We start from the raw sequence: 21,182 nt of genomic DNA on the forward strand, positions 1-21,182 counted from the left end.
CATTTATATTTTGTGTGTTGTGAAGTATATAAATGAAACTATATAAAAGTTATAATGTTACTACAATAAAACTTATATCTATGTAATGTATATGTTAATATAATAGTCGTTTACCCGCGCGATGCGGCGAGAAACATATCACTTAGGTTGGTGAGTTTAGGGCTATGTACGGGGCGGTTCGGTTTTGAGCCATAACCAAAACCAAATTCGCGATGCAATAGAAAACACAACACTTGTTAGTAATTCTAAGGGTGTGCATGAGAAAGTTTAGTTCAGTTGGGTCATAACTAAAATCCAAATTTTCGGTTAAGGTACTTCAAAACCAGTCATGGGGATTTAAAGAGTTTTAAAAGGATGTAAACAAACCGAACTGCGCCAAGCCAACAAATGCACAACCATAAGCTCAAAACTCATCAAACCAATCCGCCTTGGATTGTTTTTCCTAACAAGCTATGATGAAAACTAGCATTTAGCCTCCCGCGTTGCGGGGCGGGGGCCGTAAAACTGCACTACCATTTTTATGAGTGGAGGCGTAAAAACTTGTTAGGCAGCAAACCAACGGCGACCAAAACGGGGAAAAAATGTAAAACAGAAATAACAAATTTATAAGAAGTGACTTACGTAACGTACAAAGTATACAAACTCAAATGTATACCGACACCTATTAGAAAGTCGAGGAGGTTAAAGTGATATTTTATAAAGTTTTTAAAAAGTAGAGGTAAAAAGTAACAATTTTAAAACTTGAGAGGAAAAAACTTACATTAAAATAATAAAAAAGTTGAGAAGCCACTTTTAGTCACTAACCAAATTTTGGTGGCAAAACTTCAAAACCAGAAAAGGCAACTGGCGCAGTGTGATGTTATGGATTGATATATATATAACTAGTAGATGCCCCGCGCTTCGCGGCGGACATTCGTTCGGTACCGGTTAAACCGTATTTAAGAATAACCATTAAATATAATTTAAAATACAGAAATACCAATAAATTGAAAAAAAAACAAAAAAACATTTAGTGCATCTATTAATGACAACCTTAGCTCGTACAGGGTAAATAAATGATGGTACTCTTAGGAATTGTAATTGCCATTGTTGGAGTTCAACACAAGCATAATGAAAGCCTAAACTTTTTTTAAGGCAATGGAGTTTTCATTCAAATATAACCAAAACACACTACTATAGCAAGTTGCTATTGTAGCCAAATAGTACAGCAACATCATGGCATACTACATTCCACACTATAATCTTTAGAATTACATAAATCTTCTCCATTCCTCCCATGTTATGCTTGATCTATGCCTTCACCAATCGAACGATGTTTGCTTTTTTCTTCAACAACCGTGTATACCGATGTACTTCTGTCCTCTGATTTCTCCAAAACAATACCCTCCAAAGCGCTAATAGATACACCGCATGTATAACTTTCTTCTTGTGTGAGGATAAACCCAACCCATTCACACTTTGTAGCAACTCACCCCCCGAGTCAAACTTGCGGCCTGTCCGGACTTTCATCCTCCAGAATAGCCGCTGCCGGACCATGTGTGCGAGCGTGCATCTGACCAGCACATGGTCCGCTGACTCGTCCAGTACGCCACATAACGTATATAGTGAATTCTGAATTGGTATGCCGCTGTTTGCTAAAGCTAGCGTTCATAGTAGGAATCTTCCTGTCTATCGCTTTCTATGAAAAGATACTCTCTTTTGGAGTCAAATCTTTTTTGTTATGACTTGCTGTGCTAGAAGCCTAGAACCATGTTCAAACTTGCCATTTCCATTTTTCCCTCCTTATTACCCGACACTCTAACCCAACCCCAGTCCCAAATGACACTATTATTACACTTTTTGTATCATTCCACCACCAAGGTTCTTTTTTTAGTGGCTAAATTGGTACAGTAACGAAAACTATTTTCCAAGCTTCTATCATTTGACCAGTTATCAACCCAAAACATGTTCCTATTCCCTTGACCCAAAACATTCCACTATGCTTTTACTTGGGTTTCATTCACTGCTAAACTACTATAGTATAGATAGACCAACTAAATTAAAATATAACTGGTTTTAACCTCTCCAAACTTTAAAAATCTAATGGTAAAACCACCAGTCCCGTTAATGTTCTTACTTGACAATTTTCTCCATAAATTCATGTTTCAGCAGCATATTGAATGGGGAAAAGATAGATCAATTTAGTTACTTGTAACAGGATTTTGACCTTTCACACTAAAACTACATAATTGGCCAATAGTAAAAAGGGTATTTTTGATATTTAGTCGTCTAATTAAGCATGTATTCAAATGCTATATTTTCTTTAGATAGTAGGGTGTTGCCGTGTGCTGGACATACGAACTCTATCTCATATAACCTTGATCTCAAAGGAAATATTCATAAACATGATTTTTTAGCTTTTAATAATGATATTTACACTGAGATAATTTGGGCTGAGACATGCGAACCTGAATCGGGTAATCGGAATCTCGCCGGAACCCTAGCCGACTTGTCGGAAAGTCAATCCGCAATCTCATGACACACGGATGCAACCAGATCTTCTACTGTGATCCTGAACCTTCATCACCGCCTATTCTACTCCAAAACATGGCTATCTCCGCCCGTTGTTGCTGCCGCCGGAGGCATGGCAGCAACATGTTGCCTTTTTTTCTAGAAGCCACAGCCGGCTAATCTAGGTTTAAGTGACCAGGGGAAACAATCACCGATGGTCCACCGTGCCCACCTCCAGATTCTCTCCTTTGTGTATGGATCTTTTGCTCTATGTTCTGCATATCTATTCTAGTATTTTCCCTCTTACTTCCATACATGTGGGGAAAAAATCAAAGAAAATAAACTTCAGTGGTGAAAAGCCAAAACTCCCAAAAATACCTAGCGCAAACCAACGATGGAAATTGATATATATATAATATCAAACCTTATGATAAAAATATTTTATTCGAACCATACAAATGGGCATGAATTTCTACAAAGCCAATGAACATCAAACAAGATTACAAAACATAATCAATTGTATATATGAATTCAACATGAAATGAAAAAAAGAGAGCCCTTTAAGGCAGTTAACACCCTTTCATGGCCATAAAGCCTTCTTTCTCTTTGCGTAATGAGTCGGCAAAAACATCGGTTCTCAATAGTACATACGGAGCATAGTACAGTACCCTAATAACAGAAACAAGTAAACTTAGTATTTACAACAGCCTAGCTTTTCATCACCATTTGAATTCAGGGGAGAAAGCTGTTCATCATACTATGATAATCACTATCATGATGATGATGCTATATTAACCGCTCACTCGCTCTACAGGACATGAAGCTGAGCGAGAAACGCCGCACAGAGATCAAAAAACAAAAACTATGTTCCTTGAATCCTCTGTAGATCCAGCAAATACTTGTCTTGGCGGGTTTTGTAAAGCTGCAACCAAATGTTTCAGTCATATTAGATTAGACAAACTGCATTCACACGGCGTTTATGATTCAAGATGCGCAAAAATTGGTGTTTACCTGGACTTCAAATTTGAGCACATTGGGAGTGGTCAAAGCACCGTCGGTCTGTACAATACTCAACTCATCTCCAAAGTAAGGATTACTTTGCATAGAGTTGTTGCCAGGGGCCCACCTGCATTTCATGTTGTAGTGGCCTATCTTTTTCCAACACACATTCAGTTCTTGCAAAGCTTTAAGAACTTCGGTCATTATCTCACGGGGGTGTGCTTTGTTCCAGCCCTCATCCTTTGCTTATCTTTTTTCGACCAGCCCCAACCCCATAACTTAGGCCCATATCGTTTGCTTGAGTGCCCCATGGCCCCATTCCGAGACAGGATCTGCATACTTTGTAATGCCCATTGATGGGCCTTCATGCTCCACTCGATACCCAGGCCCAGCCCTTCTTGCCGCATAAAGCTTTTATAAATCCCACCCAGTGGGCCTTCGTTATTAAAGTAACATTGAAGCCCACTTTCAATATAAGGAGGACTTTGGTCTTCATAATTGAAACATTACCAGAGCCCATACGAATTACCTGGGCCATCATAGAAGTCACAACAGGTAACTCAGCCTAGTCATAAGGGAAGTGGGCCTGGGCATAATTTTGTCGAATCCCAAATAGAAACCATGAAATATAAAAAACTGTCCCACCCCATAATGACGAAATTACCCCTGGGCCAATCTGAAAGGAAATCCGTAGGCTTGACCCTCCAAAGAGTCCCGTTTTGATTCATCTTCTCCTACACCAAAACGGAAAATGTTGAATAAAATTTGCTGATTAATAATCAAATTCGCAGTTAATATGCCAGAATGCCATAAATTGTAAACTTGTAAACCACAGTTTAAATGATCTTCAAACCACAACCCCTTTTCATTTGATTCATTTAACTTGTTAGCAATGAACCCGAATCCATCCGTTCATAAGTAAACAGGTCAAAATGGGTGTGGCGCGTAGGGCAGGTTAGGTAAGGATCTTGGGTCAGTTTTGGTATAGTTCAGTACTGGTCAAAACAGGTCAAGTAAGGCCGATTGGGATTGATAAAAAAAACAATTGTAAATTTTACTCAAATAATACATTTAGTTACATATGTTAAGTGATGTCCCATAAGCAAATTTGAGCATCATTAGAACCGCTAAGCAAATGGCCCTGTTTAAACTTGCTCCATTGACTAAATTTCTTGATTACATAATTCCAACATGATCAGAATACTGCACTTATTCAATCCATTCAACCTGATTATTACAAATTTTATAGCATTAGAACTGAGAGTTTTATAAAAAAAAGTGAAATAAGAGACTAACTGTGATTTCGATAGGGACTTTTGTGTCAATGCGATGAATATAGTAAAGATCAATGTAATCAACATCAAGCCGCTTCAAACTCGCTTCACAACAAGCTCTAACGTACTCTGGTTCACCATGGATTTCCACCTCACCCATTCTCTCCCCATATTTGATCCCAAATTTTGTAGCCAGTTGAACATCCTCTCTTTTCACCCCTTTCAATGCCTGTACCAATCATGCATTCACACACACAAAATCAGTCAAATGCCACACAAGGGACGGCAATTCTTGACGCTAACCGAACATGAAAATGACTGATTTTAGGATACTCATAAAACTTACCGGTATTGATTGTTGTTTCCATTTTATCACCAGTGAGAACCAAAGTCCTCATTCCTGTTTGAGTAACTATGTCAACGCATTCAGATACCTACACCTATCTGATAAAAGAAAACAATAATACAGAAACCATGTTAAACGTCGTTCATTCAGATACCGTCTTTATTGGCAATACAAGTAAAAGCCAAAAAACCCCTTTTTCCCTTAAAAACAAAATGCTAAATCAACCACTAAAATTCAAAGTCATTGTAAAAGCACTAATGAATCATGACAAGTTATTATGATTTAATAAAAAAGGCTTTGTACAAACTAAAAAAAGTCCTATTCTACACATTAACTCTAGAACGTATTAAACCATGTGTTCACTCATTAACCACAACAGTCATCATCATTGCTTTACTTATAAAAAAAGGGAAAAATGTAAAGGTAGCAATTTAAATCCATATGTAGGCAACCAATTTAGGTAAAACTGAAAAAAAGTTAGCTAAAATATATTTGAAAGTTGTCCGAAGTGTATTGATATGCATAAAGCCTCCTAAATTGATGAATGTTATTGTGATAGTATCATTTTTTTGTAATCATATTTAATATATTAATTATCTTGAAATTTTACAAAAGTGAAATAAAAAGCTATACCTAAAAACTTATGTAGTTCATGTGAAAGACACAGAAAAGGTAAAATAAGATTAAGTTACCTTGGTCTGGGGTGGAAGAGTTAATTCATGAGTTGGATGATAAGTAATTGGTGAATTTTTCTGAACCAAAAAAAAAGAAAAATATGTTGTTAGTAATAAATTAATGACTCATCAGCATAAATCAAAATCAAGTTCACATAATGGAAGGAAACCTTGGCAGGCTGATAGTACCTAGAGATTTAAAAAGAGGCACCAAAAACCCCAAAATATGACAATGAAAAAATTCAATTACCAATACCAACTTAACTATATCCCAATGAGTACGGGTCAGGACGGGTTCTGACCAACGAAGATTTAAGACTTTTTGCACAACAAAATAAAACTATATAATGATTCCCAAACACATCTGACATAACCATTAGAGAGTGGTATGCCCTTTATGTTGCAGTTCTAGGTAAGAATCAGGACGGGTTAGATGCTACTCGCACAACTCTGATACCCAACCTCAACAACCGACATGTCAAGAATCCAATCTACTTGAAATTTTATACAAATTTTTTTTTAACAAAACACTTAAAATAAAGATCAAAACATCAGTAAACAAGTTAAACAAGTTGAACATTGTACCATATTAGTAAACACTTAACATACTCCTCAGCCCACTTAACATATGGATGCAAATCTGCAATGTACATACCACCATAGTAAAATCATCAGCAGCACACCCTAAACAAAGAAAATAACAAAAAAGGGGAAATAACAAGCATAGAAAACATCCAATTAGTCTCATTCATTGGGTAATTTGAATTTCATTTGATAAAAAAATTATAGATGACAATTGAATTAGAAATCATCTTACTTCGTGACGGAGATTTCGATTCAAAATCCGAGGAGTAAAAGCATCACTACTCATAACCCCCAGGATCAACAACACTCCTTTTCACCTTCTTAGTCTCCTTTTCCTCTATATGATGAGAGGAATTCTCACTTGTTGGCGAACATCATGTCAGACGTGATGACAAACTTCACACCAGCAATGTTCTCAATGGCTCTGTTAAGAAACCCAGTCAAAAGTGAAAGTTACCTTCATGTTAACCTTCAAAAAGGGATGAAGATACATTCAGTGATGTTTCAATTGGCTGGCTGTTCACACAAGACATTCACATTAGAAAGCACATCGACTTGAAACCAAAACGTACCAGATGGACTGCATATACGTCAACTCAACATATATAAACCCTATATTAAAAGGAAACAATCAACCAAACTCATTCCAAAAATGTAAATTCAACACAAAATCACAGGAAATAACCGAGCAATAAAAGCTGTAGAATCTCATAGTTGACTCAGACCTCTGGCTTCGGTTAATCGCAAGATGATAAATCTGTGAGAAAAGACATACATGGAACTAAGACCTTGCCGTATTAATATTTACAGCAAAAAGAACCCCAAGTTAAAGCCAGGTTCGAACAACTTTAACCTAAAAAAATAAAACTCCTCTTCAAGCACATAATCGCGAGACGGAAGGCAGGTGTTATTAGCACTCGGTTCATCATCTTCCCTCACGGTTGCTTCAATGGTAGAAACATCAATTTTTGCCATGAGCCCTCCAGATTTTACCCCGCCAAAAGTTCAATGATATTGTAGATCAACAACACATAATCTCTGATTCTTTTTCCTTTTGGATCCACAAATCCAAATCCAGATCTTTGAGAGAGAATGAAAATGAAAAAGGCTCTCAATTTGAAATGAAATTTAGGGTTTTTATTGGCCGCCAGTGAGTGAGTGAGGGTATAATTGGAAAGGTAAATGAATAAAGTGCTTGAGAGGGTTGTACATTATGGATTAAAGGTGTTTTAAGAGAAGTGGCAAATTACCTTAAGTGGTCCTTCCTATATACTTTATAATATAGTATAGATATAGATAGTATAGATATAGATAGTAGTTGTTATATAAATAGAAATCATACTATACTTATAATTATAATAGTATGCAAGAAATGTATTTGAAAATCTCAATCGGTAACTTTTAACAAATTAACGTGTATACCCTATAATTTTCAATAAGTTATATGGTAACATTCTGTAATATACACCTTTTGTTTTGATGACAGTATAACTAACCTATGAACGTGTACTAAAAAAACACTAACATATGATTCTTCTTGTGTTCACCAAACATTATTCAGTCACATAAAAGGATACTCAAATTATCAATTCCAAAAATATTGGAAAGTCGACCCATATACTAAAAAACACTATAGACGAACCTGTAACATACTGTAAAATTACATTGACTTGGGAAATTGGTAAAAGAAGTTCCAAGGTTGATGATATAAATGGACCTCTGTATAAACAATTAAGCGAAAACCGTATTCACACATCTCCTGGTATACAAGAAATTAGAATCTTTCATGCGCGTTGACATTAAGTTTTAAGACCACACCTTGATACAAGAGACAATAAGAATTCGTTTTATACTGTGTTTGGTGGTAAGGATGACAATACGACGATTTAGGTACTTATTAAGTCTCAGACGTCGTATACCCGATTGTAAAAAAAACCGCATATCACCTGATACCAAGTCCAAACCTGGCTCCGTACCCAAATACCCAGCGGGATTTTTGGGGTTTACAATATTTAGTGTTTGGCGGCGAATGAAGTAGATTCTGCAGTGCCAAAAACCCGAGGGAGGTCGTCAAATAGGAACTTCTTCCCCTCTGCCATTCGACATGATGAACCGTAAACTGCTTCATAGGTTACGCAACTTCATAAACATAAACAGAGATCTCACCTCCCGTTTATCTTCTTCACCCTTCTCCTTTCATCGTAACCAGCATCCATTCCACCATTTTCAATTTACCCCACAACACCCCATTTCATCTTCTTCCGTATTTCGTCATCACTATCTTAATCTTTCTCCTAAAATCGACCCAGATTATCACTTTTCTTTTGCAACTCGTTCCCATTACTCCACCATAGCCTCCGCTGAAGACTCCCGCCGTCAAAATCCTAAAAAATTAGGTCAGTATGTACTCGCAACATTTCTATTTTTGTTGACCCATATTTCTTATATTGGTTTTAGGGGTTGTTTGGGATTCCTTTAACTCTTTATAATTCAACAAGTTAAAAGGAGCTCCAAAATAAGCCAACCTAAACACCCACTTATTATTTATATTTGCATGCCCACCAAGTGTTCGACCAAAATCCTTTTAAAGTTGTAGCTCATACTCTTGGTTTTAAAACACGGTAGGGCACTGCAAAACGCAAAAGCGCACAGCTTTTCGTACGCCAGGCGCAATGTATTTATATAATGTTTTTTTATGTATCTAGTTCTTTAGCATCATGCCATCACCTACGCAAAATTTTGCTATAAATATGTTATGATTTGCTATATATTAATAACCTATATGTGCAACCTAAAAACGTGCATGTACAACAGCATGCACAAAACCTCAAAGTTGTAGCTTATACACTTGATTTTAGATAGCGCGATACCGAGTCGATAGGGTCCTGAGCCGACACGAGGCTCAAAGCACAAAAACATACAGCTTTTCGTACCATAGGCACAATTTATTTATATAATTTTGTTTTGATATTTCTTGTAGGTTTTTAGTATCATTTACCCAAAATTTAGCTGTAAATAAGATATGATTTACTATATAAACTAGAATTAAGCACTCCCGCGTTGCGGCGGGGGCCTAAAACTATGTCAAATAAAATCAATGTCACACCGCTGGTAGCAACGACCAACACTGAAGTTGCAGCGTGTTAATGCGAAGAAATAAGATTGAAACATATAACATAGAAAAAATAACTATGCCGATTTAGGACCCACGCGTTGCGACAAACTTGTTAAATGGAAAAAATAGACGTAAAAACGTTGAACCACACACGCACGTTGCGCCGTGTTAACTCACAAAATAACATAGAAAAGAATAACTAAGTTGATGTGGGATCCACCCGTTGCGGCGAACTTGCCAAAGGGGGAAAATAGACACGTTGCGACATACCTATCAAATGTGAAAAAAATAGACCAAAAACGTTGAACCACACACGCACGTTGCGACGTATTAACTCGCAAATTTTAGAATGAAACGTAAAACGAAAAACTTGCGAAAGATAAAAAGTATGGGGGACCAAAGTTGTAAATAAAAAAGTTTTGGGTTAAATTACAAAAGATGAAAAGTTTTGGGTTAAAAGTAAACAAATTAAGAGGGTTAAAATACAAAAGATGAAAACATTTGGGTTAAAAGTGAAAAATCACAATTTTTTTTTGAAAAACACCCCATGCATGGGGTACAACAACACAATGCAACAATGTGTTGCTAATTTATATTATGGAAATACCTTATACGTACAACCTAAAAGCGTATATGTACAACATCTTGTTGCACAAAACCTTTTCCGTACAAGAAGCAATGCATCATGGCACTTTTGTACACCGTGCGCCTCACTGAGTCAGAAGCGAGAGGCCTGCGCCTGAGGTCGCCTTTTCCCTAGACGCACATTTTTAAATCAAGCTTATGCTGTTTGTTATTTCACCATCTGAAGGCTAGACATTTAATGATTCATTTTACAACATTCTTGCAGCTGACTCAAATGAAGAGGTGGAACCCATTGACTTATGGGAGGAAGAAGATGAAACTGAGCCTGAGGTTTGTTCTCTCACCTTTGCATTTCATCCATTAGCCATCTGTTGTTGTTTAGTATGCTTTAAAATTTACAGATTGGAGATGGTGGAGATGGAGGTGGTGTTGTTTTACAAAATTGCCCTTGGGGCGAGAAAGTTCTATCTATTGCTCAAGATGTGTTGCTACAGTTTGGTGATGATATAGAGATCTTTGCTTTTAAAACCTCCCCTGGAGGATACATTTATGTGAGACTAGATAGACTCTGTAATGAGTAAGATTTTGTATTTGATCTCGTTTTTATTGGACATCTTGTTTGACATTCTTGTTATTTTATTGATGTAACGTTTGTGCATTAGATACGGGTGCCCGAGCATGGAGGATATTCAAAGTTATAGTCAAGAATACAAGAAAAAACTAGACGAAGCTGGAGCTGTTGGAGACATTCCCACTGACTTGGCTCTTGAGGTAATCCTGGACTTATTTTGAATATTCTGTGATATAACTGTCGTTTAGGGTTGTTAATCTTATCGGGTTGGTGGATTGAATTGATGAACCCGAACACGACCTATATGTTTATTTGTGTCAAAGGCATCAACCTTTACCTTGACACACTTAAAATCGTGTAACCTAAATACAACCCCTTCAACCCACTTTTGTAAATGAGTCAAACGGGTTGGTGGGCTGTAAACGCTTGTAATCAAGTTGTAAACAGGTTAAACGGGTTGACGAATTGTAATCAGTTAAAAGGGTTGACGGGTTGTAATGAAGAAATCATGTTAAACAGGTTAATAATTGGGTTAAACGGGTTGGCGGGTTATAAATCCGCCGTGTTGTAATCATGTTAAACGGATTGACGAATTGTAAATCGCGTAATCAAGTTGTAAACAGGTTAAATGGGTTGTAATCATGTTAAACGGGTTGACAGATTCTAATCTGTTTCAATGGGTTAACTGGTTGTAATAAATGGGTTGAATCAAACGGGTTGTAAATCCGCCGGGTTGTAATCAGGTTAAATGGGTTGACTAGTTGTAATAAATGGGTTGAACGGGTTGGCAGGTTGACCTTATTAATGATTTTTTATTGTTATTTTAAACGGGTTAACGGATTAGCCTATCTAAGGGTTAAAACAAATCAACCCAAACACGATCGGTTTATTAAACGGGTTAGAAATGATACCCCAAAATCTAATTATTTTCGTTAGTACCAAGTTTTGCCACCCTTGCATTACTAAATAATTCTTGAAACATTAAAAATATTGTGATATTTTTCTTGGAAGGTATCATCTCCTGGTGCAGATCGGCTACTGAGAATACCGGATGATTTACAACGTTTTCAAAACATGGCTATGAGAGTAAAGTATGTTGAAAATGATGATCCTAGATCCCCAGGAAAGGAAGGAATATTCTTTTTGGAATCCATCGAAATGGAATCTGGAAGTTGTGTATGGAGGTTGGCTGATGTTAAAGAAAATCGCGACCCGGCATCTAAAGGAAGACCGATGACCCGCAAACAAAAGGACTGGAGGCTTAATCTGCCATATGAAAAGCTTGAGCAGGTGACTCTGTATCTTGACTACCAATAACATGTAGTCTAGAGTTTTATGTTTTTGTGGAATTTTCGGAAGCTGAACTCTACAGAATTGACGGATCGACCCGTTACAAAACTGGTCTATGCGTTAAGTCAGTTTTGGTTATGGCAGTTGTAGTTCGCTGGTCGACACGATGCAATCTTGTTGGTTTAAAAGAAAGTTGATTGCATGCTTTATGCGTTTTTTAAGTAAACAAATGATGAAACTTTATCCATGATGGTTTTTTTAGCTCATTTGGGCCAGGGATAAAACATTCGTCTTCCATGCCCGGTTTAGTAGGCTAGCCACTGGTTCAAGCCTGCAGCCATTGGTCTGTGACCCCGCGGTTAATAGCATGAACTATGCACCAAACATTTATCAGTTATCAGGTGTGGTTGAACAATGATCAACTTATTCATAAACCCTATATCCATCATTTTAGAAAGACTTTAGAATCCAAACCAACACGCACGAACCCTAAACACAGTGGTTGGTTCCATCTCCGGCTGCAGACATATCAGAACGGTTGGGTCTTCTATTCCAAGAAAGCAAGAACAGACCTGTTGTATTTTAGTCAATTAAGATTCTACACATGTACGTTTGGGCTATCCTTCGTCTCTTAACTAGTCAAATGAATAAACTTAAAAATAACACAAGTTAGGAATGAATAATACCTCTTAACTTGTTTAAACATTGCAACAATATAGTCTCTTAACCAACCTATATATCTCGTTTACAACCCATCAAACCCGTTTGACTGGTTTAGATAAGTGGATTAAACGGGTCATGTTCAGGTTACACAATTTGAAATGTGTCCTAACCGGTTGATGTTTTTGACACCAATATATAGAGTAAATTGCCATTTTAGTCTCTGAGTTTTGTCCAAATTTGCCATTTTAGTCCAAATAGTTTTTTTTCTGCCTCTCGGTCCCTGACTTTTACATTTTGTTGCCATTTTGATCATTTTGTTTAACTCCATCCAAAAACTCAGTTTGTAACAGGGGTATTTTGGGGATTTCCTTAAAAAATGTTTTCAGTTGCCATTTTGATCCAATTCCAAAAAATCAAAAAAATCTAAAAATCAAAAAAATTCTAAAAAATCATAAAAATTCAAAAAAATTCAAAAAATCTAAAAATCAAAAAAAATCTAAAAAATCATAAAAATTCTAAAAAATCATAAAAATTCTAAAAAATCCAAAAATCATTAAATGTTTCGGCACGAACCGTTTCGACCCGTACCGTTTCGAACCCGAACCGTTTCAACGCGAAACGTTTCGACCCGTACTGTTTCGAACCGTACCGTTTCGACGCGAACCGTTTCGAACCGAACCGTTTCGACCCGTACCGTATCGAATCGAACCGTTTCGACGCGAACCGTTTTGAGCCCGTACCGTATCGAAACGGTTTGCTTCGAAACGGTTCGGTTCGATACAGTACGGGTCGAAACGGTTCGGATCGAAACGGTTCGCGTCGAAACGGTACGGCTCGAAACGGTTCGCGTCGAAACGGTTCGGCTTGAAACGGTTCGCGTCGAAACGGTTCGGTTCGATACGGTACGGGTTTGAAACGGTTCGGTTCGATACGGTACGGGTCGAAACGGTACGGGTTCGAAACGGTTCGCGTCGAAACGGTTCGGTTCGATACGGTACGGGTCGAAACGGTTCGGTTCGAAACGGTACGGGTCAAAACGGTTCGTGCCGAAACATTTAATGATTTTTGGATTTTTTAGAATTTTTTTGATTTTTTGGAATTTTTATGATTTTTTAGAATTTTTTTTATTTTTAGATTTTTTTTGAATTTTTTAGAATTTTTATGATTTTTAAGATTTTTTTTTATTTTTAGATTTTTTTTTTATTTTTTGATTTTTTGGAATTTTTTTGGTTTTTTGGAATTGGATCAAAATGGCAACTGAAAACATTTTTTAAGAAAATCCCCAAAATACCCCTGTTACAAACTGGGTTTTTGGATGAAGTTAGACAAAATGATTAAAATGGCAACAAAATGTAAAAGTCAGGGACCCAGAGGCAAAAAAAAAACTATTTGGACTAAAATGGCAAATTTGGACAAAACTCAAGGACTAAAATGGCAATTTACTCCCAATATATATATGGTTACCTATTTAACCCGCCAACCCGACACGATTCACCTCCATTTCTTCCTATAAAGTCAAAGCAATGAAAGTTTAACAAGTCACTTTGTAGCCTATGTTCATACAGGACTACAGTAAGCATCACATTTATTGTATATTTTCTTGAATACGTGGAAAAATTATTGATTTTTTCATGCAGCATCTTTTTGCATTCTTTCATTCATCCTCAGATGCTTCAATACAAGTCCATTCTCAAGAACAAGAAGTTGCAATTGCTTTAGGTAGCAATGTAGGTGATAGGCTTAACAACTTTAACAAAGCCTCAAGGCAAATGAAGAAATCAGGCACAGGCATAAATGTAAGAAGACATGCTTGTCTATACGAAACCGAACCTACGTATGTGACCGATCAGCCTTGTTTCCTCAACTCTGCCATCAGGGTTGTTACAAAGCTCAGTCCACATGAGCTACTATTGGTCCTAAAAGAAATCGAAAAAGAAATGGGCTGAGCCAAAGGACTTCATGAATCTTCGGACGAATTAGGTGACGGATCTTTGATAGGCAAAGATGGGTTAAGAAGAGTTTTACCGGTCAATGATCGTTTATGGGAGTGGTCAAAGAAAACTTCTGTCATGGGTATCTTGAACTTGACGCCCGATAGTTTCGGTGATGGAGGGAAGTTTGATTCTGTGGAGTCCTCTATATCGCGTGTTCATGCCATGATAACTGGGGGCAGACATAATTGATCTAGGAGCTCAATCCACGCGTCCATTGGCGACGAAGATCTCAGTTGAAGAACTAGATAGGTTGATTCCTGTTCTTGAAAAGATTCTTGAAATGCCCGAGATCGAAGGAAAACTGTATAGACACGTTTTGCTCGGAAGTTGCTTCTGAGGCAATTTAGAAAGGGGCTCATATAATCAATGATGTATCAGGTGGAAAGTTAGATTCTGATATGCTTCGTGTTGTGGCTGATCGATGTTCTGTATATTACTATGCACATGAGAGGGAACCCGTCAACAATGCAAAAACCGTGAGAACTTGAAGTATGATGATGTTTGTTAAGACATTGGTGATGAGTTGTATGCGCTTGTGGAAACCGCCGAGTTATGTGGCTTGCCCATGTGGAGAATCGTTCTTGACCTTGGGATCGGTTTCTCAAAGAAAGCCAAAGATAATTAGACATTTTGATGGGATTAAAAAGGATTAGGTGTAAAAACCGCAGAGTTATGTGGTGTGCCTGCGTGGAGGATCGTTCTTGACCCCGGGATCAGATTTTCAAAGAAGACTGAAGATAATTTAGACATTTTGATGGGATTAAAGAGGATAAGGAGTGAGATTGTGCGAAAGAGCTTAGAAACGTCGCATGCACCTTTGTTGATCGGGCCTTCAAGAAAGAGATTTCTAGGTTAGATTTGCAGTCAGCTTTCTCTGCTGTTGCGAGAGATGCTGCAACTGTTGCTGCCGTTACAAATGCGGTTTTGGGTGGTGCTAATATTGTTCGGGTTCACAACGTTGTAGGCAATGTCAATGCTGCAAAGCTTTGTGATTTGTTGGATAGAGTTCAGAAATCTTAGTGTTTCATGGGTTTTTACATTCTTTTTGTTCAAGTTTTGGCCAACTATTGATTGTGATTTTGTGTAACAAAGAATTTCTCATATTTAAGCATTGTTCAAGGTTTTGTGTTGGTTAACTTCACAAGCATCACATGTTTCTACCTTTAACCCTTACATGCATTTGCCCAACACAAACGCTAAAGGGTTCTCATAGTGTTAGAAAAAGTTCATGTAAACGTCAACAATTTGCTTTTGTAAAACAGAGCAAGAGTGTAGAGAAAGTATGATGAACATTAACAAGAAGCCATAACAAACTAACTATTACTCTGCTTCAATGATTCTGCTTCAGCCATAACCATTGGATCATCTTTGGTGTCGGGATCATCCTTCTCGCCTTCCCGTTCTTCAGTTATTTGTTTTCTATGCAATTCCTCTGCAACCTGCATTGCAGCTTGGTTTTCCTTTTGAATTCGTTGCATTTCTTCCTCTTGTTGTTGTCGTTCAAACCACGTGTCCGCATCGGCCCAGACTGTAATTCAAGAATCATAGATGGAGTTAGTTATGTATTAACACATACATATTAAAGTTCAAAGATTTAAGCAGGGTTTGGTGTTTAAACTTTCAGACTACACAGTTAAAAGTGATTAACAGATCGGGTCAACCCTGCCTAACTAACATGGATGGATGGAGTTGGCAATCATGACCCGTTCTCCAAGAAATTGGTTGATTTCGGTATGAAAAACTAAATATGTATTCATTTAAGTCAGTTCAAACCGTATGGCGGATCAATTTGAGTCTAGTCAAATTATAGAATGGGTCACACTTATAAAACTTGCTAACTTAAAAACAGGTACCTTTTTAACCTGAGCCCTAAAACAACAAATTTCAACCCGAGCCCTAAAACGACAAAATGTGGAATCATAACATTTAAACCATAGTTGTTAAAAGCCATCTCCTTGCGCCAAGGCCCATTTTCCAAGCGAGGCGAGGCAATTGCGCTTCAAGTCGAGGAAATTGCGCTTTAATTCTCGAGGTGATGGTTCATGTGCACATTCTAGATTTCGGGGAGTTTCTAGCCAAATTCTCTAAATTCCAGCAAGATTTCTACTTTTATCTAATAGTAAATTACCATTTTAGTCCCTGAGTTTTGTCCAAATTTGCCATTTTAGTCCAAATAGTTTTTTTTTGCCTCTGGGTCCCTGACTTTTCCCTTTTGTTGCCATTTTGATCACATACACTAACTCCATCAAAAAACTCCATCTTTAACCAGGGGTATTTTCATTTTAAATGTTTTCAATTTGCCATTTTGATCCAATTCCAAAAAATCAAAAAAATTCCAAAAAATTCTAAAAAATAATAAAAATTCTAAAAAATCCGTTTCGGCGCGAACCGTTTCGAGCTGAACCGTTTCGACGCGAACCGTTTCGACCCGTACCGTTTCGAGCTGAACCGTTTCGACCCGTACCGTTTCGAAGCCGAACCGTTTCAACCCGTACCGTTTCGAAGCCGAACCGTTTCAACCCGTACCGTTTCGAACCGAACAGTGCCTTATCGAGCTGAACCGTTTCGACGGTTCGGGTCGAAACGGTTCGCATCGAAACGGTACGGTTCGAAACGGTTCGCGTCGAAACGATTCAGCTCGAAACGGTTCGGGTCGAAACGGTTCGCGTCGAAAGGTTCAGCTCGAAACGGTTCGGTTCGAAACGGTTCAGCTCGAAACGGTTCGCGTCGAAACGGTTCAGCTCGAAACGGTTCGCGTTGAAACGGTTCAGCTCAAAACGGTACGGGTCGAAACGGTTCGCGTCGAAACGGTTCGGCTCGAAACGGTTCAGGTCGAAACGGTACGGGTCGATACGGTTCGCGTCAAAACGGTTCAGCTCGAAACGGTACGGGTCGAAACGGTTCGCGTCGAAACGGTTCGCGTCGAAACGGTTCGGATTCGAAAAGGTTCGCGCCGAAACGGATTTTTTGGATTTTTTAGAATTTTTATGATTTTTTTAGAATTTTTATTATTTTTTGGAATTTTTTTGATTTTTTGGAATTTTTTTGATTTTTTGGAATTGGATCAAAATGGCAATTGAAAACATTTAAAATGAAAATCCCCAAAATACCCCTGGTTAAAGATGGAGTTTTTGGATGGAGTTAGTGTATGTGATCAAAATGGCAACAAACGGGAAAAGTCAGGGACCCAGAGGCAAAAAAAAAACTATTTGGACTAAAATGGCAAATTTGGACAAAACTCAGGGACTAAAATGGCAATTTACTCTCTATCTAAGGATAACTACTTTTCTACACAAATACACTAATATTTTAGAACTTTTGGTACTAAATAGATGATATTAAATGTTATATAATAGTTTTTGCTTGTTTTATTTGAAGAATAGTATTACTTTTCTAATACATAATATTTTTTTAAATTCTTTTTCATTGTGCGCTTTTTTTTCCTCAGGCCCTCGCTTTTTTTGCGCTTTGCGCCTAGGCCCCAGGCAAGGCCTATGCGCCTTGAGTGCGCCTAGCGCCTTTAATAACTATGATTTAAACCTAGCCCTAAAATGAAAATTTTCAACCCAAGCCCACTTTGGTTAAAATCTGTTTTGACCCGAAGCCAAACCGATACCTTTTTAAATGGCTCGTTTTGACCCGTTAAACAACCCGACCTGACCCACCCATTTTTCTAAGATTAGTGGGGATGACGACCCAAATGACCAATTTGCAAACAGTTCTAAAAGACTAATATTTAAAGGAAATCAAATTAGAGCAGACAATAAGCACATTCATCTAGTGATGTTCAAGCTCGAGGTTTAGAATTCGAGCCGAACAGAGCCAGCTCAGTTGAGAATTCGAGCTGAAGCTCGAGCTGGCCCTGGCTGTTCGGCTCGTGAACAGCCCTACATTCCTCAGTGATCTTTCTGAGAGCTAAAACCTAGGTCTAATTAAAAACTCAAGTCTCTACATCAGTTAGTCAACTACATGAAACCCACACAATGGGTTGAGAGTTTCACTTGACTTGCAATATAAAATCATAAAATCTAAACCTAAACCTAAGCATATAGGTTCATTTAAGCAACTCAAACTCTACAACAGATCAATTTCAGTCTAGTCAAATTACAAAATTGATTAGAGTGGTTCACTCTTATAAAACTTGCTAACTTAAAAAGAATCCAAATGGGCCAACACCACCCACTACCATTGCCTATAGTGACCACCTAATGGTAGTCACTGACACCAATACCATCACTGGCACTGTCACCTCCATCCATGCCACTAGCTGGCAAGAAAAAGTATAATGGGTGAACCATTTTAATACTTTCCCCCTAAAACGACGTTTTCAGCCCGAGCCCATTTTGCTCAAAATCCATTTTGACCCAAAGCCAAACTGACACTTCTTTTAAAATGACTCGCTTTGACCTACGCTCAGTTTGACTCAAACTCGTTTTCACCGGTTACCCAATCCAACCCGCCCGTTTTGCTAGGCTTAGTGGTAACCTGGTAATGGCAACCCAAACAACCAATCTGCAAACAGCTCTAGAACACTAATCTTAAGAAGCAATCAGACCAGAGCAGATAATAAACACCACAATGATCTAAGAGCTAAAACCTAGTTCTAACTGAAAACTCCCAAGTCTATGCATCGGTTAATCAACCATTCAACTATACTAAACTCACATACTTCACTTAACTTGCAATTTAAAAACATACCATCTAAACCTACACTTAACCTAAACTAATTGTAGTACCTCAATCGATAAATCAAACAAAACCTAGGGTTTAATTTCCATTTTCACCCGAACCCATTACCAACCTGACCCGCCTGTTTTCCCCGGCTTAGCGGTAATGGCAATCCAAATAACCAATGCAAACAGTTATAGAACATTAACCTTATAAAGCAATCAAACTAGAGTATATGATAAACATATTCATCAGTGATCTTTCTGATAGCTAAAACCTAGAATGCAGTCAATCAACCATTCAACCAGCAATATAAAACCATTACATCTAAACCTAAACCACCAATAAACTGAACACGACAAACAAACAAAACCTAGGGTTAGGGTTTAAGCTCAAGAAAACAAACAAACACATACTCGGTTGAGCAGCCCATCCTTGTTCACCACCCTTAATCTTCTCCGGCAAAGCATAATTCACCGTAAGCACACGGCCGTAAAGCTCAGCACCGTCCATATTATCCATGGCCGCCGCCGCATCTTCTCTCTCTAGAAACGTGACAAATCCAAACGACCGGTGCTTCTGTGTCGCCTGATCTAACGGCGTCTTCACGTCCTTAATATCTCCGAAGGGTATGAACGCTGAATGCAGTATCGTTTCGTTTACTTCTTCTGCTAATCCACCTGGTTAATTGACAACGGATTTGATTAGAATGTGAAGTTATGGATACAGATTGTGGTGACATCTGTGTGATACTGCGTGTATGTGAGTGAATCTGTGTGAAATTGATATTTGGGGGTTAGGGTTTCTTACCGACGTAGAGTGTGTTCTTCTGCACTTGTTGATTCATTGTGTTCTAGAACACGGTAATGGTACTGACTGGTGAGTCTTTAAGTTTTCTACTATTGGGCTGGAGAGTGTTACGGGTTGACCCGGACCCGAAAAATTTATATTGATCTAGATGTCGTGTTATTTTTAATATTCATCGGTTGACACGAACACCGAATATATGTTATTTTTAGTAGCAGTTATGTTTAAAGTATGTCGGTTTTAATTGTTGGAGTATCTAAATAGACTAAGGTTTTGCATAAATAAGATGTTGCGTAAAGACATTTTAAAATTCTAAAAGTAAGTAATTAAATGAGTTAGACGGGTTCGCCTGTGAACCTGATGGGTTGTGTTGGTGGTTTGACAGGAAACTGACCGGAACTGGCTTACACTAAACACAAATCTGTGAATTTTGTGTTAGTTTCGTGTTGTGTTAGAAATCCAGACGATGGGTTACAACTTCAAAGAGATATTGAGACATTGAAAATACTATGACCGACATGTAAGTTCTCGATTGGAACCACTCACGTGCCTGATTAGTTCATCGTGGTTTTGCCGCTTAATCTCTTTCTCTCCCCGACTCTCTAATCTCGTGAAGATCTTTGTGTATGTGAGTTTTCATAAAAGAGAAATGGGTATGTGTTGCAGGGGAAATCATAAAGAACACAAACTACAGTGGACGAAACCTAAATGTCACAAAACATACTGGCGCAAACAAGCAATGTCTTTTGATATATATATATATATATATATATATATATGGAGCCGCTAAAATGAAAACCACCTCCAGTTGTAAGAACCGCGAGAACCACTCTCAACCAATCAAGTTTGGACACCTCATTAAGCATCTCTGATATTTTAAGGGGCATTTTGGTAAAAAAACAACTGAAGTGACATATCCAATCTCGAGGTGTTATAACAGAACCATTTTTTCTCTCTCCATCATTAAGATCTGTTTCTCTCTCTCTTGGCAAGAAATCAGAGCCATTTTTCTCTCACCATTTCTTGGTGAGAAAGCAGACCATCCTCACAAAACCCCCACTACATCATGATCTCCATCCATCAATTGACCCCCCACCGTTGAAATTATCACACACCGCCGC

At 37.9% G+C, this 21,182-nt stretch overlaps 2 protein-coding genes, 1 long non-coding RNA gene and 1 pseudogene across 6 annotated transcripts; 2 read left to right on the plus strand and 2 right to left on the minus strand.

The window, feature by feature from the left end:
- Positions 1 to 1,048: 1,048 nt before the first annotated feature.
- Positions 1,049 to 7,504, minus strand: LOC110911438. Of its 4 annotated transcripts, none has more exons than XR_004880740.1 (8): positions 7,222 to 7,504; positions 6,601 to 7,125; positions 6,369 to 6,467; positions 5,802 to 5,861; positions 5,110 to 5,207; positions 4,786 to 4,992; positions 3,502 to 4,223; positions 1,049 to 3,412 (listed from the first exon to the last, which is right to left on the minus strand). It is a non-coding gene; the product is annotated as an uncharacterized LOC110911438 (long non-coding RNA). The 4 variants fall into 4 exon arrangements; XR_004880741.1 differs by having other exon boundaries at positions 6,601 to 6,837; positions 6,941 to 7,504; XR_002576962.2 differs by having other exon boundaries at positions 6,369 to 6,423; positions 6,601 to 7,504.
- An 819-nt stretch (positions 7,505 to 8,323) lies between these two features.
- On the plus strand, positions 8,324 to 12,176 carry LOC110911437. Its single transcript, XM_022156056.2, has 5 exons — positions 8,324 to 8,764; positions 10,334 to 10,398; positions 10,470 to 10,645; positions 10,731 to 10,839; positions 11,651 to 12,176. Exons 1-5 carry the CDS (start codon positions 8,473 to 8,475, stop codon positions 11,954 to 11,956), a joined length of 948 nt encoding a protein of 315 aa, XP_022011748.1. The 5' UTR covers positions 8,324 to 8,472; the 3' UTR covers positions 11,957 to 12,176.
- A 2,047-nt stretch (positions 12,177 to 14,223) lies between these two features.
- LOC110913615 lies at positions 14,224 to 15,687 on the plus strand (annotated as a pseudogene).
- A 53-nt stretch (positions 15,688 to 15,740) lies between these two features.
- Positions 15,741 to 20,202, minus strand: LOC110911439 (peptidyl-prolyl cis-trans isomerase E). Its single transcript, XM_022156058.2, has 3 exons — positions 20,065 to 20,202; positions 19,671 to 19,934; positions 15,741 to 16,114 (listed from the first exon to the last, which is right to left on the minus strand). The coding sequence occupies exons 1-3, from the start codon at positions 20,099 to 20,101 to the stop codon at positions 15,900 to 15,902; spliced, it is 516 nt and encodes a 171-aa protein (XP_022011750.1). The 5' UTR covers positions 20,102 to 20,202; the 3' UTR covers positions 15,741 to 15,899.
- Between the last annotated feature and the right edge of the window lie 980 nt (positions 20,203 to 21,182).

This window comes from Helianthus annuus, chromosome 15 (assembly GCF_002127325.2).
Source record: "Helianthus annuus cultivar XRQ/B chromosome 15, HanXRQr2.0-SUNRISE, whole genome shotgun sequence".
NCBI lineage: Eukaryota > Viridiplantae > Streptophyta > Magnoliopsida > Asterales > Asteraceae > Helianthus > Helianthus annuus.

Bases quoted from the DNA above. Each gene is read 5' to 3' on its own strand.
- LOC110911437 (XM_022156056.2), top strand. From the start codon at position 8,473: ATGATGAACCGTAAACTGCTTCATAGGTTACGCAACTTCATAAACATA. The intron at 8,765-10,333 runs GTCAGTATGTAC...ACATTCTTGCAG, and splicing joins TCAAAATCCTAAAAAATTAG to CTGACTCAAATGAAGAGGTG. The intron at 10,399-10,469 runs GTTTGTTCTCTC...TAAAATTTACAG, and splicing joins AAGATGAAACTGAGCCTGAG to ATTGGAGATGGTGGAGATGG.
- LOC110911439 (XM_022156058.2), bottom strand. From the start codon at position 20,101: ATGAATCAACAAGTGCAGAAGAACACACTCTACGTCG. The intron at 19,935-20,064 runs GTAAGAAACCCT...TCAATTAACCAG, and splicing joins GAAGAACACACTCTACGTCG to GTGGATTAGCAGAAGAAGTA. The intron at 16,115-19,670 runs GTATGTGTTTGT...CTTGAATTACAG, and splicing joins AGGATGGGCTGCTCAACCGA to TCTGGGCCGATGCGGACACG.